At 40.2% G+C, this 21,483-nt stretch overlaps 1 protein-coding gene across 1 annotated transcript; it reads right to left on the minus strand.

Moving 5' to 3' along the window:
- Positions 1-780: 780 nt before the first annotated feature.
- LOC107575272 (E3 ubiquitin-protein ligase TRIM39-like) lies at positions 781-15,504 on the minus strand. The gene is made up of 6 exons (XM_016261680.1): positions 15,068-15,504; positions 13,938-14,033; positions 13,494-13,718; positions 13,378-13,400; positions 13,176-13,297; positions 781-1,336 (listed from the first exon to the last, which is right to left on the minus strand). The coding sequence occupies exons 1-6, from the start codon at positions 15,461-15,463 to the stop codon at positions 849-851; spliced, it is 1,350 nt and encodes a 449-aa protein (XP_016117166.1). The 5' UTR covers positions 15,464-15,504; the 3' UTR covers positions 781-848.
- Positions 15,505-21,483: the final 5,979 nt, after the last annotated feature.

Below are 21,483 nucleotides of genomic sequence, written 5' to 3' on the forward strand. Positions count from 1 at the left end.
CCATGAGTCAAACATGCCCACCAAGTTTCGTTTCGATCGGCTTCCGTTAACCTTGTTTAATAGGTGCTCAAATTTCATTTACCAATGGCGACCATGTTTTTTTTTTTAGATATGCGAATGCCCTCCTAGACACTTGTGCCACTTTGGACAAAGACACTACATACCAATTTTCAAGTCGATCGGACCAATGGTTACGTAGTTATAGCCGTTTTTATGTTTTTTCTATCTTATAGCGCCAACAAGTGGCAGAGCTCTGCAATTTTTTTTATTTGATCAAAGATTGAGCTCGTACACATGTGTACTGTGTGTTTACACATGTGTGGAAATGTAGCAATTAGCTCAAATTAGAATTGAACATTTTGGCATTCCTAGGCGACGGTGAATCGAAATTTCAACTTTTTTTTATAATTATTGATATTCACTGTCCAGAGAATATTTCTGCAGTGGTTTGGTTCTGATTGGGCAAAAAACCTAGGACTAATTCGCAAAAGTAGGTTTTGGACATAACTCAATTTTGTGGAAAAAACTGACTTTGTAGAGCAAATCTGTCGGACTCCAAGTTTTGACCCAAGGATTCCAAAAGTGTACAAGTTTGTTTTTGAGTCTACAACAAACGGTGTACGAGCTACGGCCAAAAATGCAAACTACGTGCTTGAACCCCTAATAATGTTAATACATTTGAGTTTAACATCCATTCACATCAGTGAACTAATGATCAATTAATGAAAATAACTATTCATTTAGTCTCATGTTGAACAAATATTGAAATTGTGATATGGATTAAATATTGGAAACATGATGACAGTAAAAGATGAAAGCAGGTTGATTCAGACCCACAGGTGCAACGTTTACTGACTATTGAACGGTAAGATCCTCAGAGAGTAAACCGTACAGAAAAATGGAAAGACTGTGTGAGTGAAGGTGGTTGTGAATGTGTGTAGATGTGTGTTAGCTACAGGATCAGAGAATGACACCCTTCCTCTGTCATAGTCCAGATACACTCTCACACGCTCAAGATCCTGTTTAACAGGAAAACCAAACCGTTCAGGCCATCCGTACTGTACACTCCAGACATCAGTGTTAAAGAAAACATCTCTTTTCCTTTGGTTTGATGCTGTAGTTACTCCAAGACACCAGTATTGAATCTTTTTAACCTCCACATCCCAGCAGTGTGTTCCTGAGTTAAAACCCTCTGAGCCCAGAACACAAGGATAAGAGTCAAATCTCTCTGGATTATCAGGAAGCACTTGATTCTTCTCGCTGAATCTCACACTGGTCAGATCATCAGACAGGACGAGATGTGAAAATGCAGTGTTTGGATCCAGAATCACAGGAGCTGATGAGACACAATCAACAGCTGCTTTTATTCTGATGTTCAGTGGCGGCTGGTGGAACATTTCCCAGGAAAAACATCCCAGTATAACAAAAGGAAAAATATTAAGACTTGAAACATTTTAAATAAAGACGATTGTTTTACTAAATTCAATATTAAGTTTGAATTAATCAATTATTAAATTAAATAAAAAAATATAATTTATCTAGACAAAATCTTGTAGAAAACTTTGATTTTGATCAGTTTTCTACAAGATTTTTTCGAGATAAATTATAATTTTTTTTTATTTTCATAATTCACAATTTATGTATACAGTGCAACAGCAAAAACTGAGGAAAAAAAAAAGTCACATTTGTTTAGAGCAGTGCTTCCCAGACCTGTCCTGGAGGCCCCCATGCCCTGCACCTTTTGTATGTCTCCCTTATCTAACACCGCTGATTCCACTCATCAGCTCGTTAGTAGAGACTGCAAGAACTAAATTGGGTGTGTCTGATTAGGGAGACATACAAAATGTGCAGGGCAGGGGGTCCTCCAGGACAGGGTTGGGAAGCACTGGTTTAGAGCATTTTCTATATCAGGGGTTCTCAACTCTTGCCCTTGAGGTCCACTTTCCTGCAGAGTTTGGCTCCAACCCTAATCAAACACACCTGAACAAGCTAATCAAGGTATTCAGGAACACTAGAAACAAAGCCACTGGAAGGCAAGCCGTAACGGCTAATGTTAATGCTGCATTCCAGACAACTCGAAATTCAGATTTTTTTCCCACCTCCTACTTGTAAATGACGTCTGAAACACCACTTGAAGTCGGACATCCGACCGGTCAACTTGGGGCAGGTTTTTTTATATTAAACACTTGCTTAGGAAATACAAAAGTGAAAAAAAACATACGCAAGGAAAAGAGCCAGGGGTTTAAGGATGGCCAATCAATGCAATTAAAATTAAAAACAGAGAGATAAAAAAAATGCATTAAAAATTAATGAAAAAAAAGCAGCTCACATAACAATAAACAATCTTTCCTACAAAACATAAATTATTATTATTAAATACAAATTATACAAAAACACCAAAAAGTGAGCATACATTCAACGTTTTAGTTGCCTTTTTATTACAGGAGTTAGACAAGGATTTAATATAGATATTAATATCTTATTGAAAGTGAGAAAAGTGGGAAACTCGGGGCAGATCGATCAACCCTGACCTTAGCGAGACGCGTCATTTGACGTCACTGCTTCAAACTAGCATAGTGTGGAGCTACCTTATGTCGAACTTAAAAACATTATACATTAAGTTTATAAAATTATACCTTAATTTTTGGTTGCTTTCAAAATGAATGGCAGCATTTTATGATATTTTTTCAGTTTTTTGCTATTATTGACACAAAAATAAAAAATCCTCAAGTTACTGTATGCAGTACGGCCGCTCCCTATACGCAGAGTATGCCATTTGTGTAGGGCACCAACTCCCATGGGGGCACCATCCCAGTTGCTCAAAAAAAAATAAAAACCTTCATTCTATATTAAAATTAACATATACATAAATAAAATCTAAACATGAACACACACACACATATACATATATATATATATATATATATATACAATATAACACAGAGTGAAAAATTTAAGGGGGTCTGAATACTTTCCGTACCCACTGTATAAAAATAAAAAATCCTCAAGTTACTGTATGCAGTACCGCCGCTCCCTATAATCACATAACACTTTAATGCACACTTTAATCACATAATTCTGTGAAACTTTTTTTGCTGTTGACGTTTAAAGGGTTAGTTCACCCAAAAATGAAAATTAGACTGCGTTTTACTCACCCCTGATGCATCCTAGGTGTATATGACTTTCTTCTTTCAGACGAATCCAGTCGGAGTTATATTAAAAATAGTCTTTGATCTTTCAAGCTCTATCGTTGCACTCAGCGGGTGTTGCATTGCTTCTGTCCAAAAGACGTGAAATAAAAAGCACCTTTCCATAAAAAAAAAAAGTGTCTCACACGGCTCCGGGGGGTGAACAAAGGCCTCCTGTAGCGAATCAATGCGTTTTTGTAAGGAACATATCCATATTCAAAACATAATAATCACTTTAATGTAGCTTGCGCCAGCAGTTGTACACAGAAGCAGTTCCGGAAGCATGACGTATGGGGTCAGCGTTGCGCATGTGCCGGTGGGTCTTGTGAAAACCAATGTTTGTTTACAGGATCAAAAGAAGCAAAGTTTCCTTACTTAAACAACATTTTTGGGTGAACTAACCCTTTAATAACGTGTTTTAATGTCAGTAATAATTTAACCACCAACAACGCATGTAATATTCTCTCTGGGTTTCCATGTTCCCTTATGAAAATTAGCCATGGTTTTACTACGAATAAAACCAAAAATCATGGTTCTTGTAGCCATGGATGGTAAACCACAAATTAACCATGGTTTTGTAACTTCAACTAATAGTTTTACAAAGAAGTATTAAGATAATATTTTTGTAGTTATAAAAAGAGACCTAAGCCAACAACAGCCTTTAAAATGACTAAACAATGAGGCAATAATGATTGGTTAATTAATAATTACATAGTTTCACACTGTTAACACACATAACGTGACGTGACATGTGGCCAAGTATGGTGATCCGTACTTGGAATTAGTGCTCTGCATTTAACCCATCCAAAGTGCACACACACAGCAGTGAACACACACCTGGAGCAGTGGGCAGCCATTTATGCTGCGGCGCCCGGGGAGCAGTTGGGGGTTCGGTGCCTTGCTCAAGGGCACCTCAGTCATGGTATTGAAGGTGGGACAGAGAGCTGTACAATCTAATCAAGTCCAGTCAGTATAATCAAACACAGCTGGACTCAAATGAAGGTGTAGAACCATCTCAAGGATGATCAGAAGAAATGGACAGCACCTGAGTTAAATATATGAGTGTCACAGCAAAGGGTCTGAATACTTAGGACCATGTGATATTTCAGTTTTTCTTTAATAAATCTGCAAAAATGTCAACAATTCTGTGTTTTTCTGTCAATATGGGGTGCTGTGTGTACATTAATGAGGGAAAAAAATTAACTTAAATGATTTTAGCAAATGGCTGCAATATAACACAGAGTGAAAAATTTAAGGGGGTCTGAATACTTTCCGTACCCACTGTATAAAAATAAAAAATCCTCAAGTTACTGTATGCAGTACCGCCGCTCCCTATAATCACATAACACTTTAATGCACACTTTAATCACATAATTCTGTGAAACTTTTTTTGCTGTTGACGTTTAAAGGGTTAGTTCACCCAAAAATGAAAATTAGACTGCGTTTTACTCACCCCTGATGCATCCTAGGTGTATATGACTTTCTTCTTTCAGACGAATCCAGTCGGAGTTATATTAAAAATAGTCTTTGATCTTTCAAGCTCTATCGTTGCACTCAGCGGGTGTTGCATTGCTTCTGTCCAAAAGACGTGAAATAAAAAGCACCTTTCCATAAAAAAAAAAAGTGTCTCACACGGCTCCGGGGGGTGAACAAAGGCCTCCTGTAGCGAATCAATGCGTTTTTGTAAGGAACATATCCATATTCAAAACATAATAATCACTTTAATGTAGCTTGCGCCAGCAGTTGTACACAGAAGCAGTTCCGGAAGCATGACGTATGGGGTCAGCGTTGCGCATGTGCCGGTGGGTCTTGTGAAAACCAATGTTTGTTTACAGGATCAAAAGAAGCAAAGTTTCCTTACTTAAACAACATTTTTGGGTGAACTAACCCTTTAATAACGTGTTTTAATGTCAGTAATAATTTAACCACCAACAACGCATGTAATATTCTCTCTGGGTTTCCATGTTCCCTTATGAAAATTAGCCATGGTTTTACTACGAATAAAACCAAAAATCATGGTTCTTGTAGCCATGGATGGTAAACCACAAATTAACCATGGTTTTGTAACTTCAACTAATAGTTTTACAAAGAAGTATTAAGATAATATTTTTGTAGTTATAAAAAGAGACCTAAGCCAACAACAGCCTTTAAAATGACTAAACAATGAGGCAATAATGATTGGTTAATTAATAATTACATAGTTTCACACTGTTAACACACATAACGTGACGTGACATGTGGCCAAGTATGGTGATCCGTACTTGGAATTAGTGCTCTGCATTTAACCCATCCAAAGTGCACACACACAGCAGTGAACACACACCTGGAGCAGTGGGCAGCCATTTATGCTGCGGCGCCCGGGGAGCAGTTGGGGGTTCGGTGCCTTGCTCAAGGGCACCTCAGTCATGGTATTGAAGGTGGGACAGAGAGCTGTACAATCCCTTCCAGTACGAGACTTGAACCCACAACCTTTGGGTTACGAATTAGACTCTCTAACCATTAGGCCACGACTTCCCCCAATAATGTAATACATTAATTAATTTAATTAATTTATGTACATTACATATTAGCCTATTACAAATGCCTGCAAAGGGAGCCAAAGGTCTGGTAATTGCTGCTGTTACAGGATGATCAAGTCCTTTAATACTGACCAAACATTTGGGCTAATTCAAATATCAACTTAATCTTTAATTTTTGGCCACCTTTTTGCAACAGAAATGCCTCTATAATTTCTTCAACAAAAACATGTGGACAGCACAACCCTTACAAAAAGTAACCATGGTTTTATCGTAGTAAAACTGCTTAAGTTTCTTTTGTGTGGTTTCTGAATGCTTGAGATTATAAAATCAATCAGACAACTGTATTAATAAAATCATAGCCATAGGTAACTGTCTAGAGCTATAATTGTAATTAGTAAAGAATACAATTTAATTACAATTTATTCAATTCTTTACTTTTATATTTTATTCTTTGCTTTATTATATAAAGTTCTAGTTTGAACCCTATAGTAGGTGTTTTTGTTTTATTTTTTACATTCATAATAATATTTGAGGGAGAGGGCACAACAATACAATTCTGCTTAGGGCACCCATTTGGCCAGCAGCGGCCCTGACTGTATGTCATGGCGACATCATATGGTCAATATGTTAATGTGACGTGTGATTGACTGGAACTCCCTGAGATTGGAAGTGAGACATTCAAACTCAGATGTTGCCTTTTCCGACCTCGTCTGGAAAATGCCATACCGCTGCGGCTTTTGCGGTACCCAGGGAAGGAGACCAAAGGCTGTTTTTTATTTAATGGATGTTAATCGAGGAGAGGCTTTGCTATGCTGAATAAACATCTTTTGTGATCAGAGGTGTCATGCCCATTCAAATGGAGGGGGAACGTGACACCTCAGATTTTTGAGCCAAGTGGATTTTGAATGCAGCTTCCAAAATACTTTTTATATTTGATACAATCACACTGTGTGTTTAGAACGTTCAGTGCGGCACATCACCAGCTGCTAAATTCAAATCTGTGTTTGCGCTTTGCCTGGCGGAGCCAGAGACAGGCGTGTATTTGCAGTGCTATGCATTATAACCAATCACACACATGATTCTGTTGAGCTCATGAATGCAATGGCCAATCAGAGGCGTTCAAATGAGGTTACATGTCTGTAGTTTTCCATCTCTGTGTTTCCCCTGTGACCTAGTCTTCCCCAGTCGGTTTAATTTGTCATTCTGTTCACCTGGTGTCTTGTTAATTATCCCATTAGTTCCCTTTGTTTGGTTCATGTTTATAAGCCCTCAGTTCTAACTTAGTCTTCGTCAGTTTTCGTCAATGTTAAGCTGGTTTCTGTGCCTGTTCTCCTGGATTTATCTAATTAAAAGACTTTTTGTTGATCTCCTTCGTGCTTGTGTAGTTTGTTTCACCAACGCGTGACAGAAGAACGGACCAATACAGTTTTTGTTTCCTTTTTTCCCACTCCTCTGTAACCATGGACAATCCTAATGTTGCCCTGCTGTGCTTGGAGCAGAGGGACCACTCCCTGGAGTCTCACACCAGGGATTTTTTGGAGTTGGCGTGCCAAACGCACTATCCAGACCGCTCGCTTTGCGTGTTTTACATCTCAAGCCTCAGCGAGATGTTGTTGTGGAGTGGGTGATAGAGAGTCAGTGGTGTAAAGAGTACCTAAAAACCATACTTGAGTAAAAGTACAGATACCTTTCAGTGAAAATTACTCCACTACAAGTTACAAGTCACCAATTCCAAAACAACTTGAGTAAAAGTCTCAAGTATCTGATTTTAACAGTACTTAAGTATTTTACTTATACTAAATATAGCCTCAAAGATGCACTAGTCAAAGAGACATGCCAGTCAAATACTGTAACGTTGTGGAGAAGCTGGGGAAAACAGGCAGAGGCAAGGATCTATCTTGAACAAACTGACTACAAACACCACGGTAGACAGGAAGTGACAAAAGTCCAGGGCAAGGCACAGAGAGCATGAAACAAAAACAAGAAATATTTGATTTGTGAGGAAAGCAAACATGTTTATTTTCTAAAACCAAAATTAAACTGAACACCTCAATTGCAACAAAAAAAAAATCTTTCAAAAAGGTCTCTTCAGTATAATGGACAGATAAAATCATGTTAAGTAAAATTAAATATATAAAATATATACAACACCTGTGATTCTCAAATACTTGGTAAGGAACTCGCATTCACAAAGTAGCCTTGTTGAAAAGTTTGGACGAGTAAGGGCAAAACGCACAAGATGCAGTACTTTCAGTGACCAGTAATTGGCAATATAACGTGTTTTGTAGCAGAAATAAACTGCTGCAGAAAAAAAACTAGGTCCATGCAAAATGTAATGTGTAACTACAACACTCATTTCAAATGTAGTGGAGTACAGAGAACAGATACTCATTCAAAAATGTAGTGAAGTATTGAGTAAAAGTTGCTAATATCTTTGATACTCCGTACAACTACAAAGTATCCGAAAAGATACTCAAGTACATTAACTGATTACATTTACTCCAATACTTTACACATCTGTGGAGAATAACGGATCTCCATTCACCATCTACCCCGCAGAGGAAGACATCTCCAGCCCCACTCCCGCCCCAGAGATCAGACAGCCTTCATCCCGCTGTGTGGAACGGATGTCAGAGCCCACCGCAGACAGAGTGCCGGAGCACGCTGCGATTAACAAGCCATCGCAAAACAGAGTAACAGAGCAGATTATCGCCCCGGAGCCAGAGCCTCAAGACACGTCTGACCAGGTGCATGAGCCGACAACACCATGTATCGCCGTGGGAGTCCTCGTGGAGATTGAGGGCTTAGAGGGAAGCCCCACCAACACTCCCGACACTGAGGGCGAGTTGCAAATGGCCTCTGGGAGCTATTGAGGAACTTTTGGGCATTTGTGAGGAGGATTTGATTGACTGGTTTGGAGAGGTTGGACCCAGTTCCCATGAATCTCCATTACTCCCCATGTCTCCTGAGTCTTCGCTGGTTCCGTCCAGCTCTCCTAAGTCTCCTAAGCTTCCACCCAGCCTTCCTCTCCCGCCTCCTCTAAAACTAGCCAGTTCCTCAGCCCTATCTTCGTTGGTGCCTGTCAGTCCCTCAGCTCACCCTCAGTCAGCACAATCTGAGCGTTCTGATCTGCCCCGTGACTTCCAGTCTCCAGCGGTGCCAAGTCGTGAAGATCCCCTGTCTCCGCCTCCAAGTCCTGGACTCCACCTCGGTCCTTCGACCCATTGGCTCCGATCTCCCTCGTCTCCACTGTGCCCCGTCATCCCACTGGCTCCACCGGGCTCTCTCGTCCCTCCGGCTCCACCTTGGTCAGTTGTCGACCATCCACCGCCTCAGGACTCCTGTCATCTGGCTTCGCATCGTCACTCCGTCCCTCTGGCACTGTCAGGCTCCTCTTTCCCTCCGGCTCCACCTTCGTCCTCAGTCACTCCAACTCCGCTGCGGCCTTCCGGATGTCGCCCTGGCTCTCCGTCTGCTCTGCTCCACCTGGGTCTCCACCTCCAGTGGCTCCATCGTTCGTCCCCAGGGTGTTGTCAAGACTTTCTTCCCCTTGGCTCCTCCCTCCCTCGGCTCCACCTTGGGGCCTCGTCCTGGCTGGTGACTGGATCTCCACCTGGATCCTCCTGCTCCTGGCATCCCCTTGGCTCCTCCCACCCTCCACTCCCCCATGGACATTTTTGGACTCTTTTTTTGTTTCTGCCCCTCGTCCCCCTCCAGAACCCCCGCCCTTCCTCCTCAGTTGGACTCTATACGGTGCGAGGTCGCACCTTCCCGGAGGGGGGCGATCTGATACATTTCTGTAGTTTCTGTGTTTCCCCTGTGACCTAGTCTTCCCCAGTCGGTTTAATTAGTCATTCTGTTCACCTGGTGTCTTGTTAATTATCCCATTAGTTCCCTTTGTTTGGTTCTTGTTTATAAGCCCTCAGTTCTAACTTAGTCTTCGTCCGTTTTCTTCAATGTTAAGTTGGTTTCTGTGCCTGTTCTCCTGGATTTATCTAATTAAAATACTTTGTTGATCTCCTTTGTGCTTGTGCAGTTTGTATCACCAACGCGTGACAGATGAGTTATCGCTGAAACGTTGGGACTTTGTTCAGTGTATGCACTCGCTGCCTGAATTCTGCTCTCTTTCTCTCATCAGAAACAACAAAGTGCAGATGTGCGTTGTAAGAAAAATTATGAGGACGATGAAGATCTCGATTGCAGCATAGCAGTGACAAAGTACATGTAGTACCTTAGGTTAAACGGAGTCAGAATGAACCTCGAGCATCTTAAGCTCAAACATTTTATACTCTATTACGTTCATCTTCCCGCTAGACATGTAAATGAAGTTTCGTCTTAAATGTAAATTGCAGATAACAATGAAAGTGATAGCCTTCCGTTCCCACATCTTTGGTAGTCTTTCAGGTGGAAACAACCAAATGTTAAGGTGATAGGATTATCTAGAATCCCTAGCAATTATATTCAAGTACCCTTTTGGTCAGCAGATGGTTCTTGATGGCCTACTGCCGCTCCCATGCTATAGGTGACGATTGACGAAGTAACATTCAGGAGATACTATTTACATATTATTGAGATCAGAAAGAATTATCTCTATGATAATTAAGCTCTTTGTAGATAAAGGAGAATAGTTTAATTGGAGTGGAAGTTTGGTCGAGGCAGACTATAATTTCTTACAGCGTACAATGTAAGTAAGAGATTCATTTCATAGTGTAAACAGCTTTAGTGATTATAAAGGGAGATTTTGAGAGTGCTTGAACTCTGGCTAGGCTGAAGTCAATGATAATGTCCTTTGCCATCTCTTTGTACATTGAAAGTGTTATAATTAGTAACAATGGTTTTATTAAATTTACGTTAAATACAAAGTCAGTTGTATTAAAAAATATTTTATGACATGACACCCATATTTGGTACTTAAGTAAAAAGACGGGTTTTATGCGTATAGTTAATAGACAACACTAGAAATTAGGCTACTTTGCCCATCGCTCGTTATAGATCAACTAACATGATTTATAAAGGTGCAAAATGCATTTTCTTACACATTTGAGAATAGATATTTCATGATATGGTTTCAGAATATTTTAAATAAAAAAAAATAAAACCAATAATCCTATATCAGTTATACAGCACTATCATGGCTGCTGTGTGTCACATGACAAGCATGACAAGGCCCCCTCAAAATTAATGCATGCGCATGATACCCCGGTTTGTGATTAAATAGCTTATCATTTACCGAATCAACAACTTGTTCGCTAATCTTCAACATGTTTTACACTAAACAATACGTTTGTTGGGAACTATATGTAGATTGTACATTGTTTAAAATGTTATTTTTTAAGAGAAGGCACAGTAGGGAATGTCGCGACAGGTGGGACTCATTTACAGCATTATTACCAGCAAATTTGTGCCACATTACCATTTAATAAAAGATAGGTCTAAAAATATTGAAGTTTTCTTTCTCTGGTTTTCAGGTTTTACCTGAAATTAGACTTGAATTGTAATTACTATTATGTGACCATATTCCTTATATTGATATAATGCATTTTAATGAATAAAATGGCATTTAGCAAAACACATTAAAAAAAAAGCAAATAAAAACATGAATTTGGTGATCTGAAGGCAGCTCAACATGATCAGTGATCTCTGTTCCAGTTCCTCTGTCAGAGTGATTGTTGATGCCCATATAAACACCACTGACCACTGCAAACTCCTATAAAAACACGCTTCCTCAGCGAGTGTCCATTATAAAACACTTGCCAGACATGCGACCATACTGAAATGTGCTCTGCAAAAAGCTATCAGAGAGCGCACATACAAGGTTTTGTTTATTTGCACACTAATATTATATCTATGAAAAATTTCAGTTGGGTTTCAGGCCCCATCATAGCACAGAAACTGCACTTGTTAAAATGATCCCTTGGTAAGATTATTAGAAAATACGGGATTAGTTTCCACTGTTATGCTGATGATACTCAACTATATATTTCAACAAGACCAGATGAAACTTCTAAATTATCTAAGCTAACAGTGTGTTAAAAATGTAAAAGACTGGATGACCAATAATTTTCTCCTATTAAATTAAGATAAGACCGAGATAATACTTATTGGACCAAAAAAAACAAAAAAAAACTAACAAAAAAAAAAACAGTACACAGAATCTCGTAGATTACAATTTGCATCTAGACGGATGTACTGTTACTTCCTCTACAGTCAAAAATGTGGGTGTTATATTAGACAGCAACTTGTCTTTTGAAAATCATATTTCCCATGTTACAAAAACAGCATTCTTCCATCTTAGAAACATTGCCAAGTTACGGAACATGTTAACTGTTTCTGACGCAATTCATGACCTCTAGACTGGACTATTGTAATGCACTGCTAGGTGGTTGTCCTGCATCTTCCATAAACAAGCTACAGGTAGTCCAAAAATGCAGCTGCTAGAGTCCTTACCAGGTCAAGAAAATATGGTATTACCCCAATTTTACATTCTCTGCACTGGCTACCTATTAATTTCCGTACCAGTTAAAAAAAATTTTTTTTAAGGCTCTAAATGGTTTAGCTCATGTGTACTTAACTAGTCTTCTATCACACTACATTCCATCACGCTAAGGTCTTTTTGATTACATGACACTAACTAACTGCTTGATTTGTACCATACATTTCTGCCATTATGGACATCAACTTGAGATAGTCACCACTGATAAGCGATTACTAAATATAATGTAGAAGCTTTAATTTTCTGTAAAGCTGCTTGCAATGATTTGCATCGTGAAAAGCGCTTTACAAAAACTTGAATTGAATAGGAAATTGAATTAAATTAATAATAACTGACTTGCGCATGTCTAATAACGTACGACTCCTGTATGTCATTGTAATCGTCTTTACCTCCATTACAATCATCATCCATCAAAACTTTGCTGGTAAGAAACTGGTTTTCTTTATTCAGGCCATTCAGACTAGTCCTGACTTTAGCTTAAAGATAATTAACAGATGTATGTTTGTTCCCACCAATCGCTGCACAAGTTACGTTTACGTATGATGACGAAAGCTAGCATAACACTGGTTGAATGTGATAGAAAAAAATCCCACCCTTCCATACTTGGTTGTGCGTCGTCCTGAAAAAAACTGCCCCGACTGTTCATATAATGATCAAGAGTGAACCCCACACAGATTATTATGAATTATGGCACTCATTCTAATGATCAAAAAGATCAAACATTTTCCTCTAATCATTGTCATTGTTGTTACAGTAAATATTTTAGATTTGCCAATCAATCAAACTGAACTGAGATCTGCTGTGTCACTGTAACTGTAAATATCATGTGGACCAAAGTTGTTCTTCTCTTGTTTACGACTCATTTTGGTGGAGTAGCTCATCTGGTTATTCACACATAATGCTGAAATCTGTAAATATTCCCTCATGCGTCATTTCCAGTGTATGTGTAACAGCACAGATATTCTCCAGACTCACCGTTTTGGACAATGTCCTGCATCTTCTTCCAGACTCTGAAGGGCAGGTTGCCCAAGTATCGTGGCACATGAATCAAAGCTCCAGAAGGCGTCTGTGGATCCGGCTGTGATGAGATCTGGACTCTGGAAGAACATTCAGGATCAGAACTGTAGTGGCTTTGGATCAGAAGCAGAGAGAGCAGAGACACCAGCAGATCACTCACCTTTCCATCGTGACTGGAAACTCCTGCAGAACAAACACACCATTTATCATCAAGATCTCAATCAAGCATCAATCAATCAATCAATCGATCAATCAATGGATGATCTGAAATCAGACCTTTAGAAAGCAGACGTCATTGGCTTTCATCTTCTCCTCTGTGTCTTTGATTGTGTGTGAAAGAGCTGAGATGTGTCTGTTCATCTCCTCTAGCTTCTCCATCATCTGCTTCTTCTGCTCCTCTTCCTCTCTCAGTGCAGTGATTGCAGCTTCTTCATCTCTGAGAAACTGATGAAGCTTCTCAAACTGCTGTTTAATCTGACGCTCTGTGTGCTCAGCTTGAGACTGAAATCAAATCACATTCACTCAATCATCTCGATCAACACATCACTTCATTCAGATCCAAGAGAAACTCAGACACCTAACATATGACAGATTCAGAAACAGATTGCTGCTTGTCATACACAAAAATAATAAATTGGAATCCCTTATATTAAATATAACAAATCATAATAGTGTAAATTACAGCTCTACTGAAAATGACTCTTGATTCTGTTTTCTCACCTTGATGTCTTGAACCGTTTCCTCAAACTCTTCTTTAATGTTTTCATTGTGTTGAAGTTTCTCCTGTAAGGACTCCAGTGCCTTATTGAGCTCCTCCTAATATTAAAAATAATAATAATAAAAACAGATTACAGTGATTATACAGTGCTGGAAAAGAATATGGGTGTGTGCAAAAATTTAAACTAAATATAAAATAAAAGCAACCTGAATAAATACAATTGTCAGACAACTGTCTCCCAAACTTGTTTACGAGATCCAAGCAAAGGTTTATTGGAATGATACAGAATAATTATCCAATAAACAGACAATAGGTGAAAAGCAATCCAAATAAGGCAATAAAGCAGAAAGCACAAAGTAATCCATAACACAGGCACTAACAAAAAAAGCTCAGCAAGCAGTGTAACAAATACAAAACCTCAAGAACAAAGGCTGAGTGAACATGGTTTATACTGTATAGAGTGAGTTAAACTGGCTAATGATACACAGCTGGAAGTAATGAGGCATGATAGTCTGAGCAAAGGGAAATGGGAAATTAAGTCCAAGACAAAGAGGCAATGATCTGGGAGGAGTGCCCTCTGGTGGCCATCTTGCACACCAGCTGATGAATGTGACAACAATATACACTTATACAAAACTTTTTCAATAGCATTAAATTGGTTAAAGGTCTTAAACCAGTAACACACTACGCCAAATATTAAACAAAATGGTAGTCCACTTCCACAAAGTGCAATTGTCCACTCAAAGTGCAATTGAGAGCTTACTGCTTAACAGTATTTAGTTCTTGTGTGGCTCTGGAGTTGAAACTGTTCGTAAATCTATTTGCCTGTGATACAATAGATATGAATTGTCCAGGGTGGGATGGGTCTTTGAGTAAGTTAGAACAATTAGAGTTTTGGAGTGGTCTAGTCAAAGTTCTGAATTGAACTCAGTTTAGATGCTGTGGCACCTTTAACAAGCAGTTCATGCTGGAAAGCATAAGCTGAAAGAAGAGTTGGTTGAAATCCCACAGATCTTATTTAGTATGAGGCATACACAAAAACTGGAAGTAATCAGTTTTGGGGGCAAATACTTTTTCACAGTAGAGTATATGTCATATGAAGTTGAATAGAATGGTAGAGAGAAATACCTACCTTATATGATGGAACAACTTCACTGATGGGTCTGACTGTGTGATTGATGTGTTTTTGTGAAGTAAAGCACATGACACACGCAGGCTGTTTGTCCTCCAGACAGAAGAGTTTGAGTTTCTCACTGTGTAAACTGCAGATCTCCTCAGATCCTGAAGAACGGCTCTCATTTCTCTCCGTCAGGAACGACTCACACAAGTTTTGTAACGCCAGATTTAATGGAGGATTTTCCTTTGAGGATCTTCTCCTGCAGACAGGACACTCCTGAGTTTCCTTAGCTCTCCAGAACTGTTGAAGACACTCTTTACAGACACTGTGACTACATGATAAAAGAACAGGAGCCTTGAAGATTTCACAGCACACGGGACAATTATAGTCATATTCAGATGATGAAGCCATTTTCACTGTTTGAGCTCCAGAAATCTAAACTTTACTTTCTTTTTCTGAACGACAGTTTCAAACATGAATAACCACGAGAATCACAAAGATGTGCTGTCTGTTCAGAAACAAAATTCTAAAATGCATCAAAGTTTCTCTTTGTTTTTGCTTTTGTCAAAGAAGAAAATCAGTGTGACAGAAAGGAGAAAAAACAAGTCAGTCTTTTCCTGGGAAGTGTTGTGAGAGGGTGGAGTTTCTGATCACCTTTGGTCTGAAGACATTAGGATTTTTTCAGGTTACATACTAATAAAATGCATTCAAAATCTTCACACGCTGAAGTCAGTAATAAAATCACATTTGCTTATGTTGATTGTCAGTGTTTGGAGATACAAGTAGAGGTGGGTAGAGTGACCAATAACTGTACTCAAGTAAAAGTACACATTTATGGAAATGATTACTCATGTAGAAGTCCAAGTAATAATGTTAAAAAATTTGAGTAAAATAATCCAATGAAAAAACTGTCACAACACGGTCGCAGAAAAATTGATTAATGGATCTAAACGCAGCAGATTTATTAACAGAACTGAAAAAGAAACTCTCGGCAGAAACAGAACAACCAAGAACAACATAACAATAGCAAAGAACGGAACTGAACACAACACAGAGCTTAAATGGCCCAAACTAAACAACAGAAGATCACTAACATTAGAACAGTGGAGATCCAGGTGCAGAACCACAGGAACAGGGCAACAATGCAGGTCCTGGATGGCAGGGCAGCGCCGAGAGACTGAAGTGACGGCAAAGCAACCAAGGACTAAGGTGGAACCGGAAAGAAGGATGACGGAGCCAAAGTGATGGAGGGATGAGGCGCAGGTGATGGACTGTACATCTGTAGTGCAGACAGAGTGATCCCTGACCAAGGTGGAGCCGGAGGGAAAAGGAAGCTCGGAGGAGCCAAGGAGAACCAGCTGGAGCTGACTGCTCAACAGGCCGAGGAGAAGTGCCGAACACTGAGGTCCTACAGCAGGTCAAGGGTGTCCAATCCTACTCCTGGAGGGCCAACGTCCTACGGAGATTAGCTACAACCAGCTTAAACACAATTGCCTGCGAGTTTCTAATGAGTTTGAAGGCCTTGATTAGCTGGTTCAGGTTTGTTTAATTAGGGTTGGAGCTTTGCAGGATAGTGGCACTCCAGGAGCAGGCTTGGACACCCTTGTCCTAGGTGGAGCTAATGAGTCAGCTGTCCAAGGCTGAGCTGGTAAAGACTCAGACAGAGGAGAATCAGTGAGCAGAGCAGGAGCCGAAGGACTGAGGAGAGGCAGTGCAGACAGGGATAGAGGACAGAACAATACAGGCAGGGGTAAACACACAGGCTTTACAGGAGAACACACGATGGTCATAAACATGAACGGCCCTTCTGGCTGAGGAGGAATAGGCAGGGAACTCACTGGATTTAGACGTCCAGAATGGGAAGTAAGGCAGGAACTAAAATCCTAAAATTTCAGTGTTGTGTGCAAGGCTCAGTGCAGGAAACATAAATGGGCAGGATGCACTCACTCTCAAAGCAGTGATTCGCCAGCCATGACAGAATTATTATTTTATATACCATTGACAGGTGTACTGTATATTATGATGTTTTAATGATATTTCTTCTGATTGATCATGTTTGCTGTATTCATTAATTAAGTTTACATGTTTAAGTTACATAACTAATGGTTCGCTCGACTATTCAAGTTTGCAGTGGCTATTAGGACACATAACAGACACTAAAGCATTGTGATGTCTGTTTATGGGGAAATGTATTGAGTTATCTGAGAAAGATACTATTTGAGTATAAGAAGGACTCTGACAAGAGTTAGGCCACACATGTTTATTGGTGTTTTGTTTGAGTGATTCACATATAAGGGATATAAGACACTGATTTAATTAATGTAATAAAGATTACAAGAGCGACTCCGTTCAGGCAGGTGCTGATGTTCTGAGCCCATTTCTGTGCATAGTGATGTGAAAAGTCAGGAGGAGAGTGCCCTAGGAAAACCAAACTGATCAGACCATCTGTACTGTACACTCCAGACATCAGTGTTAAATAAATCCTCTCCCTTTCTTTGGTTTGATGCTGCAGTTACTGGACTCTCTTTAACCTCCACATCCCAGCAGTGTGTTCCTGAGTTCAAACCCTCTGAACCCAGAACACAGAGATAATAGTTGAATCTCTTTGCATTATCAGGGAGTGGTTGATCATCCCAGCTGTATCTCACACTGGTCAGATCATCAGACAGGAGGAGATTTGGACTTGCAGTGTTTGGATCCAGAATCACAGGAGCTGATGAGACACAATCAATAGCTGCTTTTATTCTGATGTTCATAAGTGAACCGTACACAAATTATTGTGAATTATGACACTCATCCTATTGATTAACTCTTTTCCTGCCAGCGTTTTTGAAAAAAAGTTGCCAACCAAGACCAGCATTTTTGAGGATTTTTACTAAAATTTCATGGCCCCCCAGAATATTTTGTTGTATGAATATCTGAACATGCAATACATCAAAATAAAGAACAGACCCTCTACTTAAAAAAAAAAAAATATATAATAATAAAAACGTTTTATTCTAGCTTCAAGCATTCTTTTTTTTATCATCACTTGAATATAGGTAGGTTTCATTAAAAAAAGCAACGTTTTGAGAAAAAAGCTGAGAAAATCGCATTTTTATCAAATACTACCTCTGGATCATATTCAGTATTATTATCAAAGCAAAGATGCAGTAGATCACTTCCATCAGCACTCCTAAAGCATGCACAGTCCTTTAACACTTCCTAGATCGCCATTTCACTTGGTAACATTAGGCAGTTTTCATTTATATGCTGTTTATTGTTGATGATCGTATTATTTTTCATATGCATATGCTTACATATGAGATCGCTCGTTTCTGCATCTTCCTCATTTGTGTTTTTGATCAGCACATTCTAGACTCAGTCAGGGGATGTGTAATAGTGCCCCCGAGCTAGGGTGACCATAAGGGCCATTTTTATGGGACGCACCCTTGCCAGGATTCCTATATTGCCTAAAATATCCAGGTTTTGGCTGTTAGCACTGTGCAGATCGATTGTTGTATGACATTATTTCAGGAGAGCTATAGAGAGTAGAGCAGACTGCACCTTATGCTTTCAAATTGCTCTCGCGGTACTTTGGTGTCATACAATGATCGTGCGCAACTTAAAGTCGAACGAACGACCAAACACGTGCTCATATTTGCATCGCTTTGATTGTTCTCACCTTCTCACGTGCGACACACCACGATTGGTCGATTATGTACAATACCTGCATGTTATTGGTCAAGCTACTTTGGATGTTTTAGACAATATAAAAATCATGGCCAGGACGTGTCCCGTATAAATGGTACATATGGCCACCCTACCCCGAGCGTATGAGAAGCGTGAACGCGGAAAACCGTAAAATTCTGTCTTTGCCTCAGGATTCCTATATTGCCTAAAATATCCAGGTTTTGGCTGTTAGCACTATCGATTGTTGTATGACATTATTTCAGGAGAGCTATAGAGAGTAGAGCAGACTGCACCTTATGCTTTCAAATTGCTCTCGCGGTACTTTGGTGTCATACAATGATCGTGCGCAACTTAAAGTCGAACGAACGACCAAACACGTGCTCATATTTGCATCGCTTTGATTGTTCTCACCTTCTCACGTGCGACACACCACGATTGGTCGATTATGTACAATACCTGCATGTTATTGGTCAAGCTACTTTGGATGTTTTAGACAATATAAAAATCATGGCCAGGACGTGTCCCGTATAAATGGTACATATGGCCACCCTACCCCGAGCGTATGAGAAGCGTGAACGCGGAAAACCGTAAAATTCTGTCTTTGCCTGGGAAAGATTTAAACACATCAGACATTTATCTCTGATCAGTGGCAGTGTTGCTAGAGTAAATATTTTCGATTGGCCAATCAATCAAACTGAACTGAGATCTGCTGTATCACTGTAACTCAGTGGCACAAAAACGGAGTATGCAGTGCAAATGGGGTGCCATTTTGCCAAAATCATTCTGTGAAAATCTTCTTTAATAAAACGTTATAAATAATCAAAAGCTTAGTTATCAAAAATAATGAATGCAACATTTTTATTTAACAGTTTTTAGCATTTTAATTAGTTCAAAAATGTATTTATTAAAAACGTATTAAAATGCGGAACAACCGTATCTACATGCCCTCCTACAACATGCCCTCTAGACCCAATCCCCTCACACCTTCTCCAAGCAATCTCTCCTACACTCTTACCAGCACTTACACACATCATCAACACATCTCTCCTCACAGGCACCTTCCCCACTGCATTCAAGCAGGCTCGGGTAACCCCACTGCTCAAAAAACCTACATTGAACACTTCTCTTATAGACAGCTACAGACCTGTCTCTCTCCTTCCATTCATAGCGAAAACCCTCAAGCGAGTTGTTTTCAACCAGGTATCACTGTTTCTTTCACAGAATAACAAGTTGGATGCTAACCAGTCAGGTTTCAGGAGTGGCCATTCAACTGAGACTGCTCTACTGTCAGTCATGGAAGCCTTGCGGATTGCAAAATCTGATTCCAAATCATCAGTTCTTATTCTTCTGGATCTATCTGCTGCTTTTGACACTGTCAATCATCAGATCCTCCTGTCCGCCCTCTCATCACTGGGCATCACAGAGATTCCACTTCTCTGGTTTGAATCCTATCTCACTGGTAGGTCTTTTAGGGAGGCCTGGGGAGGGGAGGTATGCAAAGCACTTCAACTGGTCACTGGGGTTCCTCAGGGATCAGTTCTTGGACCCCTCCTCTTCTCCATATACACTACATCACTGAGTCCCATCATACAGGCACATGGCTTCTCCTACCATTGCTATGCTGATGACACACAGCTCTATCTCTCATTTCAACCAGATGATCCAACAGTAGCTGCACGGATCTTAGGCTGCCTGGTGTACATCTCGGCATGGATGAAAGAATATCACCTACAGCTCAACCTGTCAAAGACTGAGCTTCTTGTCTTCCCTGTCACTCCAACTCTACCGCATTATTTCACCATCCAGCTAGGTTCTTCTACAATTACCCCATCAACTTCGGTGAGAAATCTTGGTGTAATCTTTGATGACTAGCTGACCTTCAATGACCACATTGCAAAGACTGCTCGATCTTGCATGTTTGCATTGCACAACATCAGAAAGATCAGGCCCTTTCTAACAGAGCATGCTGCAGAATTTCTTGTCCAGGCCCTTGTCATCTCTAGGCTGGACTACTGCAATGATCCGCTAGTGAGCGATGCCTCATGGTACCATCACAAAGAGGCTCAAAATCACTTTCCAGGCCATTCTCATTCACCATTCCTGGCTGGTGGAATGATCTCCCCACCCCTATCCGGAATGCTGAATCCCTGACAATTTTCAAGCGACAGCTGAAAACTCATCTCTTTCGACACTACTTGACTTTGTCTTTCTCTTTATTTATTCCTTCCCTTTTTAGCTTGTACTTGTTTGAACAATGCCTGAAACTTGGTATTACGAGCACTTCCTCACAATACCATCATGCCTGACCTTCTCTCAGACAATCTGACCCAGCTATCCATGCCCACCTCCATCTGTCAGTGGATCACTAGCTTCCTGACAGAGAGGCAGCAGCTAGTGAGGCTGGGCAAACTCACATCCAGGACTATCACCATCAGCACTGGCGCCCCCCAGGGATGTGTGCTCTCCCCACTGCTCTTCTCTCTCAACATGAATGACTGCACTACAAAGGACCCCTCTGTCAAGCTCCTGAAGTTCGCAGACGACACTACAGTCATCGGCCTCATCAAGGACGGTGACGAGTCTGCTTACAGACAGGAGGTTAAAGAGCTGGTTGTCTGGTGCAGTCTTAACAACCTGGAGCTGAACACGCTCAAAACTGTGGAGATGATCGTGGACTTCAGGAGAAGCCCCCCTGCACTCCCTCCACTCACCATCATGAACAGCACTGTGGCTGCAGTGGAGTCATTCAGGTTCCTGGG

Source organism: Sinocyclocheilus grahami, unplaced genomic scaffold, assembly GCF_001515645.1.
Source record: "Sinocyclocheilus grahami isolate Dianchi unplaced genomic scaffold, SAMN03320097.WGS_v1.1 scaffold2543.1, whole genome shotgun sequence".
Taxonomy (NCBI): Eukaryota; Metazoa; Chordata; class Actinopteri; order Cypriniformes; family Cyprinidae; genus Sinocyclocheilus; species Sinocyclocheilus grahami.

Excerpts from the sequence above, each read along its gene's own strand:
- LOC107575272 (XM_016261680.1), bottom strand. The coding sequence starts at position 15,463 with ATGGCTTCATCATCTGAATATGACTATAATTGTCCCGTGTGCTGTGAA. Across the intron at positions 14,034-15,067 it reads AAGTTGTTCCATCATATAAG|GAGGAGCTCAATAAGGCACT; the intron begins GTAGGTATTTCT and ends TTTTAATATTAG. Across the intron at positions 13,298-13,377 it reads TTTCCAGTCACGATGGAAAG|AGTCCAGATCTCATCACAGC; the intron begins GTGAGTGATCTG and ends ATGTTCTTCCAG.